Below are 13,980 nucleotides of genomic sequence, written 5' to 3' on the forward strand. Positions count from 1 at the left end.
CAGGAAGGGAGCAGCAGCGAAAAGTTGTTTTTATGCTTGAATAGGTCAGTTATAAGTGGCTTAAAAAAAAAAAACACCTCTGAAAATAGTCACATAAAAATGTAATTTCTACCTTTTATTCTTTTTTCCAGCATGCATGAGTTTTTTAATACATTTCAGAGCTCATCAAAACACAACTGTTAGAGTTGTCAGAGAGTTGTCTTCCAACCACTAACAGGAAGGTTAGTGGTTGAATCCCTGGCTCCTAAAGTCTCCATTTTGAAGTTGTGGTGTGACCAGGCCTAAGCCATCTGAAAGTCTGCTTTTTAAGTATGAGATAAGAAGGAAGGAATTCTCTTCTACAAAGTGGCGAGATCTGATCTTTTTGCCTACCGCTTACTTTCCCTTAACAACATAAATAACCACTTTAGGTTTTACTTTTATCCAATCACAGTTTTTTTTTCTCAAGGATTGGTGGTTTTACTATGCAGCTTTTGTGTTTCCCTTGTGCGCAAATGTGTTAGGCTGTGAAACCAAGCTGGCAACAATCCACAACAGCTTTCCAGATTTAGCTGCAGCAGCTGTGCTCTGCAATATCCTGTCCATTATCATACAGGGTTTCACTTTTGCTGAGGTCAATAAGTGTCCAGACCAAACAACTGGCTGTTACTATAATGCTTTATTAGCTGTGAGCTTTTGGCTGTGAAAAGCCCTGGTGTTAGCAAAGTTGAAAGTGTTGGGTCACAACTCAAATTAAGATCTGCTTGTGAGATCTGGCTTTCAAGCCTTGTTTCATTTCCCCTTAAATCATCTGTCAAGGTCTGCCCTACATGAGTTTCCAGGGAGATCATCTTTGCATTTTGAACTGTGGATTGTGAAAGTTTCTCACCTAAAATGCCAAAAAAGAAGAAAATTAGAAAAAAAAAGGGCTCAGAAGCCCAGCAGGCTTTTTTCTTTACTACCACAATTCTCCAAAATCCTAGAAAACCTGTTTAATAAACAATTAGACAAATTCTTAGATAAATATAAATTACTGTCTGACAGTCGATATGGATTCAGATCGAAAAGATCAACATCACTGACATTAATTCAGTCAGTCAATCAAGGAGATTACAAATGCTATTGATCAGAAACAGTATGCAGCCAGATTATTTCTACAGGTTGTACTGCAGTGGGTTAAAAATTATTGAAGTGACAGGAAACAATTTGTGAAGAATATTCCTCATCATGCTTGGACTATACTAGGTCCAAAGTTATTTATTATTTATATAAATGCTATTTTTAAGGTATCTGATATATTAGTATTATTTGCAGACAACACAAATATTTTTGTTCTAAAGGAACAACAACAAACTCACTAAATTTAAGTAAAACTAAAATTGTCTCATTTGGGAATTCCCAAAGAAACTCACAACTGCAGATTCATGTAGATGATGTGGAAATTGAAAGAGTTCTTGAACACAAGTTTCTTGGTGTGATAATAGATGATAAAATAAGCTCTAATATATATCATATACACAACAAAGTATCAAGAAATATTTCAATTTTGAGTAAAGTAAAACTCATTCTGGACCACAGATCACTCCACATTCTCTATTGTTCACTGATTTCACTCTATTTGCATTACTATGCAGAGATTTGGGGCAATACTTATAAATGTTCCCTATCATCAATCTTCATATTGGAAAAAAGGGCCATGAGGATAATCCATAAAACTGGCTACTGAGATCAAACAAATCCACTATTCTTTAAATCAAAAATACAAAAATTCCCAGATCTGGTTCGCTTCCTCAATGCGCAAATTATGTATAAAGCAATAAAACAACCTACTTCCTGACAATATTCTAAAATTGTTTTTTAAACAGGAACGGGAATACAATATGAGGGGGGAATTAAATTTAAAACATCCCTGTATCCGTACAACACTAAAATCTTTTTGCATCTCTGTGTGTGGAGTGAAGCTGTGGAACAGACTAAGTGAAGAAAGGAATCAACATCCCAGCATGACTCAGTTTAAAAGCGGTTCAAAAATATGGTTTTTGCAAAGTACAGGGAGGAGGTGGGGGTCTAAAGGGGGGGTTCTCACCCACTATTTTCACAACAGTGATGTGTATACGTGTGTGTGGGTGCACAAGTATGTTTATATGAGTATATATGTCTGCAAATTGTATCTCTTTTGACAGGTTACTGGGGTTATATAGGTATATATATTTAAAATAAATAAATAAATAATACATGTAACATGTAATTTAATGGTAATAAAGAATTTCTGATGGACAGGGCATAAACAGGAAGAAAAAGTGCAGACTAATAATTACTAAATAGTGGAAAGGAGGTAAGTGGGGGTAAATAAGCTTATGCTTCTTCCTACTCCTTTTTGAACATGTAAGTTATTAATAATTAGTATTATTTTGTTTTCCTTTCCTTTTGTTTTGCTTTGTTTGTCTATTTTTTCTCTGTTGCTGAACTGTTTTAACATTGTCAAAATAAAGATTCAATTCAATACAATACAATAGAGGCTGGGGTCTACCACACCAGGCAAGACCCCTGGAGCATAGATGCCGCTGAGACAATCCAGCACATAACAGCAGGGTGCAAGGCAGGCGAGGCATACATGGAATACAATAATCAAATGTCTGGGATAGTATACAGAAACATCTGTGCTGAGTATGGCCCGGAAGTGGCCCTAGGGTGATTGAGAATCTCTCCCGTCACTCTGTGTCAATTTTTTTTGTGTCTGTGTTCATGGGCAGGACTCCACAAAGGTCCCTGCTTTTGAATGAACACACCTGCTCTGATCACCCACCTGTCCCCTCAAACCCAAACCCCAGGAACTGCCAGTGGCCTTGGCAGATAGGAATCTGGAAGTAGGCATCCTTCAGGTCAGTGGTGGCAAACCAACCGCTGGCACTGATGGCCTGCCTCACCCCAGGGACCGTAAGAATTTTGCATCTTGGATCTCAGGGTTCACAACCTCTGAACATGTCCCTTGACATCTCCTGAGGAACACGGCGGCTGTTTCGAGCATGCTGCAAAAATTGGGGTGCCCCTGGGCCAAACATGAGTGTGGGTCGACAGGCAGCCACATCAGCCTCACCAGCTGGGACTGAGATAACCAAAGATGGAACTGCACTACCCAGAAAGAGCCCAAGGACCTGCCTTTGGTGACCACCTGCTTTTCATCATCTTCCAGAGGCATACAGATGTTGCATCCCACACTTTTTTGACACATTCGAGCTGCCATGGTTGCACAGGGTGAAGGCAGCTGTCACCCAAACAGGAAGACAACACACAAACTGAGTTTCTCCTGTTTCACTGTTTGTCTTGGTGTGAATAGGATGCTTAATGTTATGTGTTGTAATTTGGGAAGCCAGAGACTGAAAATTGCAATGCATTAGCAGGCCTGAGAAGCTCTTGGTCCCAGAGCTAAGGCTTTAGCCACACTTTTGAGCCTTGGACTATCATGGGGTGGGGTGTTTAAATGCATCTGTGGCTCAGGAGGTGGGAGGGATCATTTTACTAATTGTTCAACTATCCTTGGCCAAGATATTGAACCCTGGTTTGCCCTCAAGGCATTCATGAATTTGTGCGAATGTGTGAATGTTAGGTTGCAAGTGCTTAGGCATAGAAAAAGCACTTGTCTAGATTTGTGTGTAAAAGAATGAATAAGAAAGCATTTTCAGTGCTCAGTAGAAAGGTGCTATATAAAAACCACTCTGTTATATTTGACAATGCTGTTGCTCCCAACTCGCAACCTAATGGTATGTGTTAAGATATTCGTTGTGTGTACTCATGTTGTACATTGTTTAACTGCATTATGGTTACTGTGGTTTAACAGAGACAGTGTTTTAGTGCTCACCACAAGGAGGCACTGTTTCATTGTACGTTCCTAAAACGGAAGAAGAAGAGAAATAGATACGGCACCTATGAGAAAAGTTTTTGCCGTGTGTTGAAGAGGAATAAAGTTCATAAAATATTAAGGACATTTTTGCCTCCGTCATCATTTCCCTTCGAGTTGATCGCTGTCGATGCTGCAATACTCAACAGGTTATGGGCCCAGGGCCGACTCGAAGAAGAGTTTTTTCTCATGAAGATCCGGAGCCACAACGGATAGCGGGCTAACGGCTAAATAGCAACATGGATCAACGAGGAGCAAGCAGGCTGCCTCGACTCATGTTTGACGGAGATGAGACCAGGTATGAACTTTGGGAAACTAAGGTGCTAGGATATTTGCACTTGTTGGGATTAAAAGACACCGTTCTGAAGGAACCGAACGGCGCGGCTGAAGTAGCAGCAGACGGTAAGAAGAACGCCGACGCTTACGCCGAGTTAATCCAATTCTTGGACGATAAAAGCCTCTCACTGATTATGAGAGATGCCCCTGATAATGGGAGAAGAGCATTAGAAATACTAAGGGACTACTACGCTGGAAAGGGGAAGCCCCGAATCATCAACCTGTACACCACGCTATCATCGCTTCAGAAAAAGAGGGGAGAGACTGTCACAGACTATGTCATCAGAGCAGAGGCCGCCATTACAGCACTGCGCAATGCGGGTGAGACTTTAGGTGATGGATTATTGATTGCTATGGTTTTAAAAGGTCTACCTGAAAGTTTTAAGCCATTTGCAATACACGTTACTCACGATAAAGACGATATGACATTTGCTGAGTTCAAAACAAAGCTACGGAGTTTCGAAGACACTGAAAAGTCAAGCGCATCCGAGTGTAGCGACAACGTAATGAAAACAGGAGGAAGAACCGGCCGTGAGCACACGAGATCCAGCGCACAATGCAGATACAAGAGCGATGTGGACATTGTGTGTTTCAAGTGTGGACTAAAAGGCCACCGAGCAAAAGTGTGCAGACGGAGGACGTGGTGCAGTCATTGCAAAAGCAGCACACACAGTGATACCACGTGTAGACATAAAGACAAACAAGATGGCGCGCGGAAGGTCGCAGATGAGAGCGGCAACGGATCCAAAGCAGAAACGCCAGATTATGCCTTCAGGATTAAGGGCGTAGACATCAAAGTCCAGCAGTCAGCGTACAGCATTGAGGAGAAAGGCCTGTTGGTGGACACTGGGGCTACCTCACACATCATTAACAGCATCGCCAAGTTCAAGAGCTTCGACGACGCGTTCAGACCGGAGTCACACAGCGTAGAACTGGCAGACGGTACCCAGTGCAGAGGCGTCGCCCAACAGAGGGGGGACGCAGAGGTGTTCCTGATTGACAATACAGGCCAGCGACGCAAAGCAACGCTGAAAGATGCGCTGTTTATTCCATCATACCCCCAGAACATATTCTCTGTAAAGTCAGCCACTGCATTAGGAGCAACAGTCACCTTTAAACAAGGGCAGGACACGTTGACCCACAAAGACGGTACTAACTTTAACATTCATGTGTATGGCAAGTTGTACTATTTGCAGACTGAAGTTGAGGGTAATGATAAGTGTAACACCTGTCATGACATACAGGCATGGCACGAGATATTAGGCCATTGCAACTATGAAGATGTAGTAAGATTGCAAGGTGTGGTTAACGGTATGCAGATTAAGGGGAGAACCGATAGACCTGAAAAGGAATGTGAAGTGTGTATCCAGGGAAAGTTTGCACAAACCCGAAACAGAGATCCGGATACAAGAGCAAAGGCTCCTTTACAAATGGTACACACAGATTTAGCAGGTCCGATAGCCACTGAATCTATTGATGGGTACAAATATGTGCAGTCATTCACTGATGATTATTCAAACTCAGTGTTTGTATATTTCCTGAAGACGAAAACTGATACAGTGCAGGCAACAGAGAAATTTCTAGCGGATGTTGCACCATATGGCAACGTAAAATGCATTAGATCAGACAATGGGACAGAGTTCACATGCAGAGATTTCCAAACCCTGTTAAGGAAAAATGGCATTAAGCATGAGACATCAGCCCCGTACTCACCCCATCAAAACGGTACAGCCGAGAGGGGGTGGCGTACTCTTTTCGAGATGGGCAAGTGCATGCTGATTGAGAGTCAGCTACCGAAATGCCTATGGAACTATGCCATTCAAACTGCTGCTGTAACACGGAACAGATGCTTTAGTAAGCGAACAGGGAAAACACCCTACCAAATGCTGACAGGTAAAAAGCCAGACTTGTCAAAAATGCAGAAATTTGGGTCTGTGTGCTATGCATACAAACAGGACAAGGGGAAACTTGATTCAAAATGTGACCAAGGTTTCTTTGTAGGTTATGATAAGAACAGTCCCGCCTACTTAGTTTACCACCCTGAAACTAAGAAAGTTCAGAAACATAGACTTGTTAAGTTTGTGAGCAAAGTAAATGTAGAAAGACAAACACAGACAGATGAGGGAGAACTAAATGATGACTGTAGCAGAGTAAGACAGCCTATGGCTAACAGACCTTCAGAGAAAGGTGACAAGGACAATGAGGTTCCAGAACCTATTGTGACAGACACAAGTCCACAAAGTGGTATACCTGATGAGCGTGAACGAAAAGAGACAAATGTGACAAGTGATGGATTTGTCAACAAAAGGTATCCTCTTAGGGAGAGAAGAAAACCGGGACATTTAAATGACTTTGTAGCTGCCAACAGTGGCAGCGATGAGATCCACACTACCATAGACTACTGCTACAGGGCAGTGTGTGGTGTCCCAAACACATTTAAGGAAGCCATAGAATCAGCTAACTCAAAGAACTGGATCAAAGCCATGGATGAAGAAATTCACTCGTTACGGGAAAATGACACTTTTACCCTAACCACTTTGCCAAAGGGAAAGAAAACAGTGGGGGGAAAGTGGGTTTATTCCGTTAAGAGTGACATTGAGGGAAACGACAGATACAAGGCAAGGTTCGTAGCCAAGGGTTACAGCCAACAGTCGGGGATAGATTATGGAGAGACATTCTCACCAACAGCCAACTTAACTAGCATAAGAGTTTTGCTACAGAAAGCAGCGCAGGAGAGCCTGTTACCCCATCAAATGGATGTGAAGACAGCATATTTACACGCTCCCATTGATTATGAAATCTACATTGATCAGCCAGAAGGTTATGAAGAGGGAGAAGGGCTAGTCTGTAGATTACAAAAATCCTTGTATGGGTTAAAACAATCTGGTCGTAACTGGAATAGGATTTTGCATGAATACCTAACAGCGAACAGTTTCAGGCAAAACCCAGCAGACCACTGTGTTTATACCAAAGAGACTAAACATGGCATGGTGATTATGATCATCTGGGTGGACGACCTGATAATTGCTGCTGGCAATGAAAAGGTAATGAAGGATGCGAAAGAAATGCTTTCAGTCAAATTTAAGATGAAAAACTTGGGCAGACTTAAGCATTTTCTGGGTATTGATTTCACTCAGTCTGATGGATGTGTAACAATGTCACAAGAAACCTATGTCAACAAGATACTGATGAGGTTTAACATGCAGAACTGTAAACACAGAGGAACTCCCTGTGATCAGAAGTTGTGTTACACAGAAGGTGCTACTAAGATAAGAGATGTGAGGATGTATAGAGAGGCTGTAGGCAGTCTTATATACCTTGCATCAGGTACCCGTCCTGACCTGAGTTTTGTGGTAAGCAAGTTATCGCAACATTTCCATGAGCCTACAGAAGAACAGTGGGGAACTGTGAAACATGTGTTGAGATATCTCAAAGGGTCCAAAGATAAGAAGTTGTGTTTTAGAAGAAACACAGATGAAAATTTGGGTCTAGTGGCCTACAGTGATGCTGACTGGGCAGGTGACACTGCCGACAGACGCAGCACTACTGGTTACTGTGTACGTCTATGTAACAACAGTTCTTTAGTTTCATGGAAGACCAAGAAACAGCCCACTGTGGCGCTCTCTACCTGTGAAGCAGAGTATATGGCTCTGGCTTCCACAATGCAAGAGTGTATATATTTAGAACAGCTTTTGAAAGGTATAGATGACTACAGCTACACTCAAACAATAGTGTACGAGGACAACCAGGGAACAATTGCCCTGGCTAAAAACCCTGTGAGCCGACAGAGGTGCAAACACGTGGACATTAAATATCATTTTGTAAGGTCCATTGTAAATGAAGGAAAAATGTGTCTATTATATTGCGCCACTGAAGAAATGGTGGCAGATGTTATGACCAAACCTGTTTCCAAGCTAAAACTTGCTAAGTTTGCTGACATTATGTTTGGTGCTTAAAAAGGAGGAAAAAAAAAAAAGGGAAAAGGAAGTGTGGTAGAGATTGTACGACTGTTTATCGTTCATTGTAAAACTTTTCTTTAGATTCCAGCAACCTGAGTACAAGAGGGGGTGTTAAGATATTCGTTGTGTGTACTCATGTTGTACATTGTTTAACTGCATTATGGTTACTGTGGTTTAACAGAGACAGTGTTTTAGTGCTCACCACAAGGAGGCACTGTTTCATTGTACGTTCCTAAAACGGAAGAAGAAGAGAAATAGATACGGCACCTATGAGAAAAGTTTTTGCCGTGTGTTGAAGAGGAATAAAGTTCATAAAATATTAAGGACATTTTTGCCTCCGTCATCATTTCCCTTCGAGTTGATCGCTGTCGATGCTGCAATACTCAACAGTATGTATGGTGTCAGCCTAACCTGACTTGGTCTTGGTGCATTTAACTTTTGAAGTTGCAAGTCAGAATTTCTGAGTTCCCAGATAGAAATTTCAATTCGAGTGCCCGAACAGTCTGAGTTTCAACACAGATTTTGCAGCAGCGCATGTAAACAGTAGCAAAACTGTAAAACCTGTAATCTATAAAACCACTGTTATGTATTTGTGACTGGTTAAATAAGCCAAGGACAGAGTCCTGACAAGGATCTATCCATGAATGTGCAGTGTTATTACATTTTTTAAAAGAAGAAAAAAGAAGGAAAAGCTGCTACTGAGTCATGAATGTCTGCACCTTAGAGCAATACTTACTCTTGCTCTTTTTCCTCTCCTCCTCCTCCTCTCCCTTAGCTTCCCTGCTTAGCCTCTTGTGTCCTTGTCTAGTCTCGTGTTTTTTGTATTACTTTTCCCTGGAACATTCTCTCACAGTCTGTTCTCTAAAACCTAAAAGAGGAATTATGGATTGGATCAACTGGTACCTAAATGCAATTGACACCCCTTTCTCAACGAGAAGTTTGGGCTTGGGTGAGCCTGAGTGCTGAAGATATCGACCTATTCGGAACCATGGTAACAGGGTTCTTGCTGATCGGAGCTGGCTTGACCCTGACTTATCGAAGAATTAAGGAAGCAGAACCAGCTGTTCAAACCCCCACAAGGCTGCCCGCTGGGATTGAAACGATGGGAAGAGGCGTGAGTTTCTCAAAATGGGCTCATTGAGCGCAGCACGGATAAGATCTTGGAAAGGCTTACGGCTGCTGTGAATACTCAGAATAAGATCTCTGACTGCAGACTGGATACATCTCGGAAAGGCTGGCTCGGAATAACATCTCTGGGCGCAAATTGGATGACATCTCGGGGAGGCACACTGTCGTGAGTTCTCAGAAATCAGCTCCTTGAGCACAAGAAATGACAACATCACAGAGCGCAAGTATGGCGAAGCTCGTGGCTCTCCAACGGGATATTGAGAGACCAGTGTTGGACTGTAGAACTGCTTTGAAATTCTCATGAGCTGTTCGCACTAAAGTAAAAAGCACCATCACTTCATGCGGATACCCTCTCGGCGCCAGCTGCGGTCGCAAGGCTGGAGCTGAACAACAACACCCTGATAACGACTGTGTTTAGACTGTTCCTTCCATGCAAGGCCACCTGGGTTGGCTGGAAGACTGTTTACTTAGCCTAGCAGGGCGCAGAACACTGTCTCAGCTGAACTCTGGACACGCACACACATACATACACACTGATATGCACACACTCATCCCCTCTCCCTTTCCAAACGCCTTCGACGCTTATTCCCTTCTGATGCTGACAGTGGATCAAGGAGACCAGCGCACAGGCTGCAGGCCCGGATGTACTGTCTAAATCGGCTGTCTCTCACCCTTTACCCACCCCTGTTGCTTGTCATGTGTTTCTTTGGTGTATTAAGAGTTTTTTTCATGTGCTATGTGCAGAGGTGTTTTTTTCTGTTCTCAAACTGATCTCCCTGTTGGAGCTCAGTCTGGGGGGGGGGGGGGGGGAGTTATTTTTTTTCTCCTTATCTTTCCTCATGTGGTGCATTTTCCATTGTTATACCTCTCTGACCTGTCTTCCCCATATGATGTTTTGTGTAATGTATGTATGGTCGGAGGGTAAAATGGCGCCGCCATTGCGTGCAATAGGTCGGCAGCCTTATGAAATTTCCCCTTGTGGGACTAATAAAGGTATATCAAATCAAATCAAATCAAATCAAATCAAATCAAATCAATTAAACAGCCTTTCTTTCCTTCCTTTTCCAACCTTACTACTTTGTTACTTTTACTTTTGTTAATGGCCTTTCATGTTGTCAGTCAAAACATGGATGAAATGAGATTATCAATTTTGCATTGACCTCTCTCATATTTCTACTGAGAAAAAAAATATTTTGCAATGATTATTTTTTATCATTTTAGAACCACTCCCAAATATGATATTAAACCTAAAAGATTATGCTTTACACAAAGATGACTAGTTAGTAACATATAAACAGAGGTCTATGTTTTTCAGATTTACTAAGAAATACTCCAACTTTACCACTTTTTAATTTTTTTGTAATGATCTTATGTACTATTATTTGCCATTCTTTTCTGAATAACATCCAAAAGCCAGTACACTCAAATTTCAACAAATTTATTGAATTAACCATAGTCAGCAGGCTTTCCTTCCAAACACATACATGCCCAGTCATATTCTTTCAATAAAGTACATCATTAAGGAAATTCTTCAAGGATATCTGGAAACATTGAGCAATCTCCGCATTTGTACCAGACTATTCAGTGTGGTCTGTATCCACACCAGGGTGCCTGACAGAGTATGTGCTCGAATGGCGTCAGATCAATGTGACGCTTAGGTTTCAGTTGACCTGAGTCCCCACTGGGAAAACCAGTCAAAGACTGAGGAAAGGCAAATCTATCAAACAGCAGCTGCTCTTACCTTGATGATAGCCTCCAAGTCTTCTGCGGACACACAGGGGTGTTTTAGCAGGAAAGCTGCCTTCTCTGCTGTGATGGTGATCTTCTGGTTATTTTCAAAGGGTTGCTCAAGCGCTTGGAACACCAAACCCCCCGCCACCAGGTAGGTCACCACCACTACAAACACAGCTAGCACAGTTTTCAGCTTCATCATGGTGAAGGGAGCTGAGCCATCGGCCACCGCCTCCATGCTGGCCACCATGCTCGGCGGACGGGAGGAGGCGGAGAGCCTTGGCAGAACGCAGCCCATTGGGTTCTGCATAGTGGCCACACTGGCATGTACTAGGCTGGACTGAAGCATGCCTGGCTGCACCTTCTTTGGTGAAACCAGGTTGGTCTGGACTTCCACTGAAACAAAGGGGAAATGAAAAATAGAATGATGTGATATTTGCATGATTGAAGTGATGTTTTCCACTGACAAGTGCTCTGATAGAAAACAGGTGATCAGCAGGAATAAGCATAAGAAAGGACAGTTTGTTTGATTTTAAAACATATGCTAATAATTTTGCAGATGAAGAAAAGCAGAAAGACCAAACAAAGTCCTCAGGGTACTCAGTGGTGGTAGTTAACAGTGATGCAATGGGAATTCACTGAAGTACAATTTGTTAGTCTATATGCTTATGAAGTGCTTATAAAAATACTTTTTACATGTTACTTGAAACCAAAGAAAAAATATTTGATCATCATGGATTTATCTTTGTTATCGTTATTTGTCAGTATGTTGGTGGGCTGGAGCCTATCCCAGCTACCACAGGGCGAGAGGCAGGGTATACACGGGACTGGTCGCCAGTCTGTTCGCATTCACATCTATGGCTAATTTAGAATTACCAGGTAACCCCACTAACTGCATGTCTTTGGACTGTGGGAGCAATATGATGTTTGGAAGACTAAATAAAACAAGCACTAAGGTGCTGAGGTTACTTTCACTTTTAACTGACACTAATAAAATTTCTCACCACTGTCTCTGTTATAGAAACAAAACACTGAGTGGATTAATGGACAAGTGAATAAGTAGATTCAATTCATGCCTATTCAAAGTCACAGAACTTGAAGCAATAATGAACTCTATAGGTTTTGAATGAACAAACTAAATAATTATTTAGAGGATGTCAGCTATTAAACCACAGCAATAACAGGGTGCAGCACTAGAATGTTCCTTCTTGACCTTGGGCAGAAAATCACAATTCAAGTTTTGACAGTTGTTCAACTGCATCTCAGATCTAGAGGCTTTCTGATTTGGTGGATAGTGTTTAGAGTAAATTCTATCGATATCTCTTTTAAACAATCATTCTCTGAATATAAGTAACTGCTGTTTATTATTTGCTACGCCACTGAAAGTGTTACTGTAAAAAAAATCCCAACATATTAGTGAATGTCACACCTTCTTCTGTGGTTGACAAAAACAGATCGTGATGAGCTCTCAGAGTTACAGCCCAGCAAAGCCAAACAGGTGGATTTTGCATTTCTTCTATTCACGACACAGTGTTATGTAAAAGCAGCACAGGGAATCATGACAGCTGCAACACATTTCACTGACATTAGTACACTTGTAGAAACCAGCAGAGACGGCTGCTTTGATTTATGTAATCAGTCAGCTGCAGTGTGTACAGTTAAGCTTACATGCAGGTGTACACTTCAGAAATCCCGCAATTAATGATGTGCCAACAGCACTTGAAAATAATAGAGGGGTGCCATATAAAAGACTTTGAACTGATCAAGAGCTTGCAAACACTCGATAAACATGCGCATGTTGACGGTGTGGGAGAACGTGACGGTCATGCGGGATTCGGGGGGCTATTTCCACGGGGGTGGATGAGGTAATGTTACGACAGACCTCCCCGCTGCATCACACCGGAGCATTTGTTGACTAACAGCCTCAGGCTAGATGTCCCTGCGTTGCCCCGCTGTGGGCATAATTACTCTTTCTGCCATTAAATGATTTCTCAGGTATAAACACCACAGAGTACCGAAGACGCCGCGGGGTGGATGCGGCTGCAGTGTTTGCCCATAGTAAACTTCAGCATGCAGCTTCCTGTGGAAATTCAATGTCTGGTCAGCATGTTAAGTAGCCAAGCCAGTGGGAGATACTGGACCAATTAGTGTTTACAGAGCAAATAAAGGTCACAAAGAGCAGTTTGACTTCAGCAGTTCATTTCAAAACATGCAGTAATGGGAGGATGTGAACGCCAACTTTCACCGAATCCAGAACGACATCTAACGCGAAAGTGCAGCATGAATAAAACACACCAGCACCTTCACAAAAACAGCATACTGACTGACGGGCTAACCTGGTGGAGGGTTCATGTTCCCTGGTTTTCTTGGATTCTCAGTGGGAAATTTCATCTTGGCTCTTCTGGCACTGCCACTATTAGAAGAAATATATATCCAACTTTCAGGGTCTTTCTGTTGATTCCGTCGCTTTTAACCGGGAAAGAATGGAAAATGGCAGGGAGTAAAAAGACATTATCCGCAGCGCGTGGTTCCGCTTCAGTGGCTGAGAGACTTGCTGCTTGTATGAAGCTTCTCTTCTCCCCAACGGTGGCGGTCTTCAGAAGCGCACACCCACCGCTCGCCGCATCACCGTCTGCATTGTGTAGCAGTAAACACCATGGGCGCGGGTAACGAGAAGCGATGCTCCACTGAAGAATCTAACCATCACATTGCGACGGATTTCTGTTATACATTTACATCACGGTGCATCTGAACAGCTCTGCGCTGCTAGTTGTCAAGACCCACCACTCCCAGATGCTGCTGCTGGTGCAGTTTGGCTTAATCTCCACACCGTAGCGCAGCGTCGTGCCTTTACCACTAGATCACGTTTGTCCAAATGAGAGGAGCAAGCAAAGAGAGGAGAGATGCTGAACCACAGCAAGACGCGCTTCAGTGTTTATTTAACAATAA

General features: G+C 42.5%; 1 protein-coding gene across 1 annotated transcript in view; it reads right to left on the reverse strand.

Moving 5' to 3' along the window:
• The window catches only part of kcnk10a (potassium channel, subfamily K, member 10a), a 36,871-nt gene extending 23,302 nt beyond the window's left edge, over positions 1-13,569 (reverse strand). Inside the window, exons 1-2 of the mRNA XM_026194931.2 lie at positions 13,368-13,569; positions 11,042-11,427 (exon numbers count right to left, since the gene is read on the reverse strand). Of these exons, the coding sequence (XP_026050716.2) occupies positions 11,042-11,427; positions 13,368-13,422 (441 nt within the window). The 5' untranslated portion in view covers positions 13,423-13,569. The remainder of the gene's footprint in view (positions 1-11,041; positions 11,428-13,367) is intronic.
• Between the last annotated feature and the right edge of the window lie 411 nt (positions 13,570-13,980).

This window comes from Astatotilapia calliptera, chromosome 15, assembly GCF_964374335.1.
Source record: "Astatotilapia calliptera chromosome 15, fAstCal68.1, whole genome shotgun sequence".
Lineage (NCBI taxonomy): Eukaryota > Metazoa > Chordata > Actinopteri > Cichliformes > Cichlidae > Astatotilapia > Astatotilapia calliptera.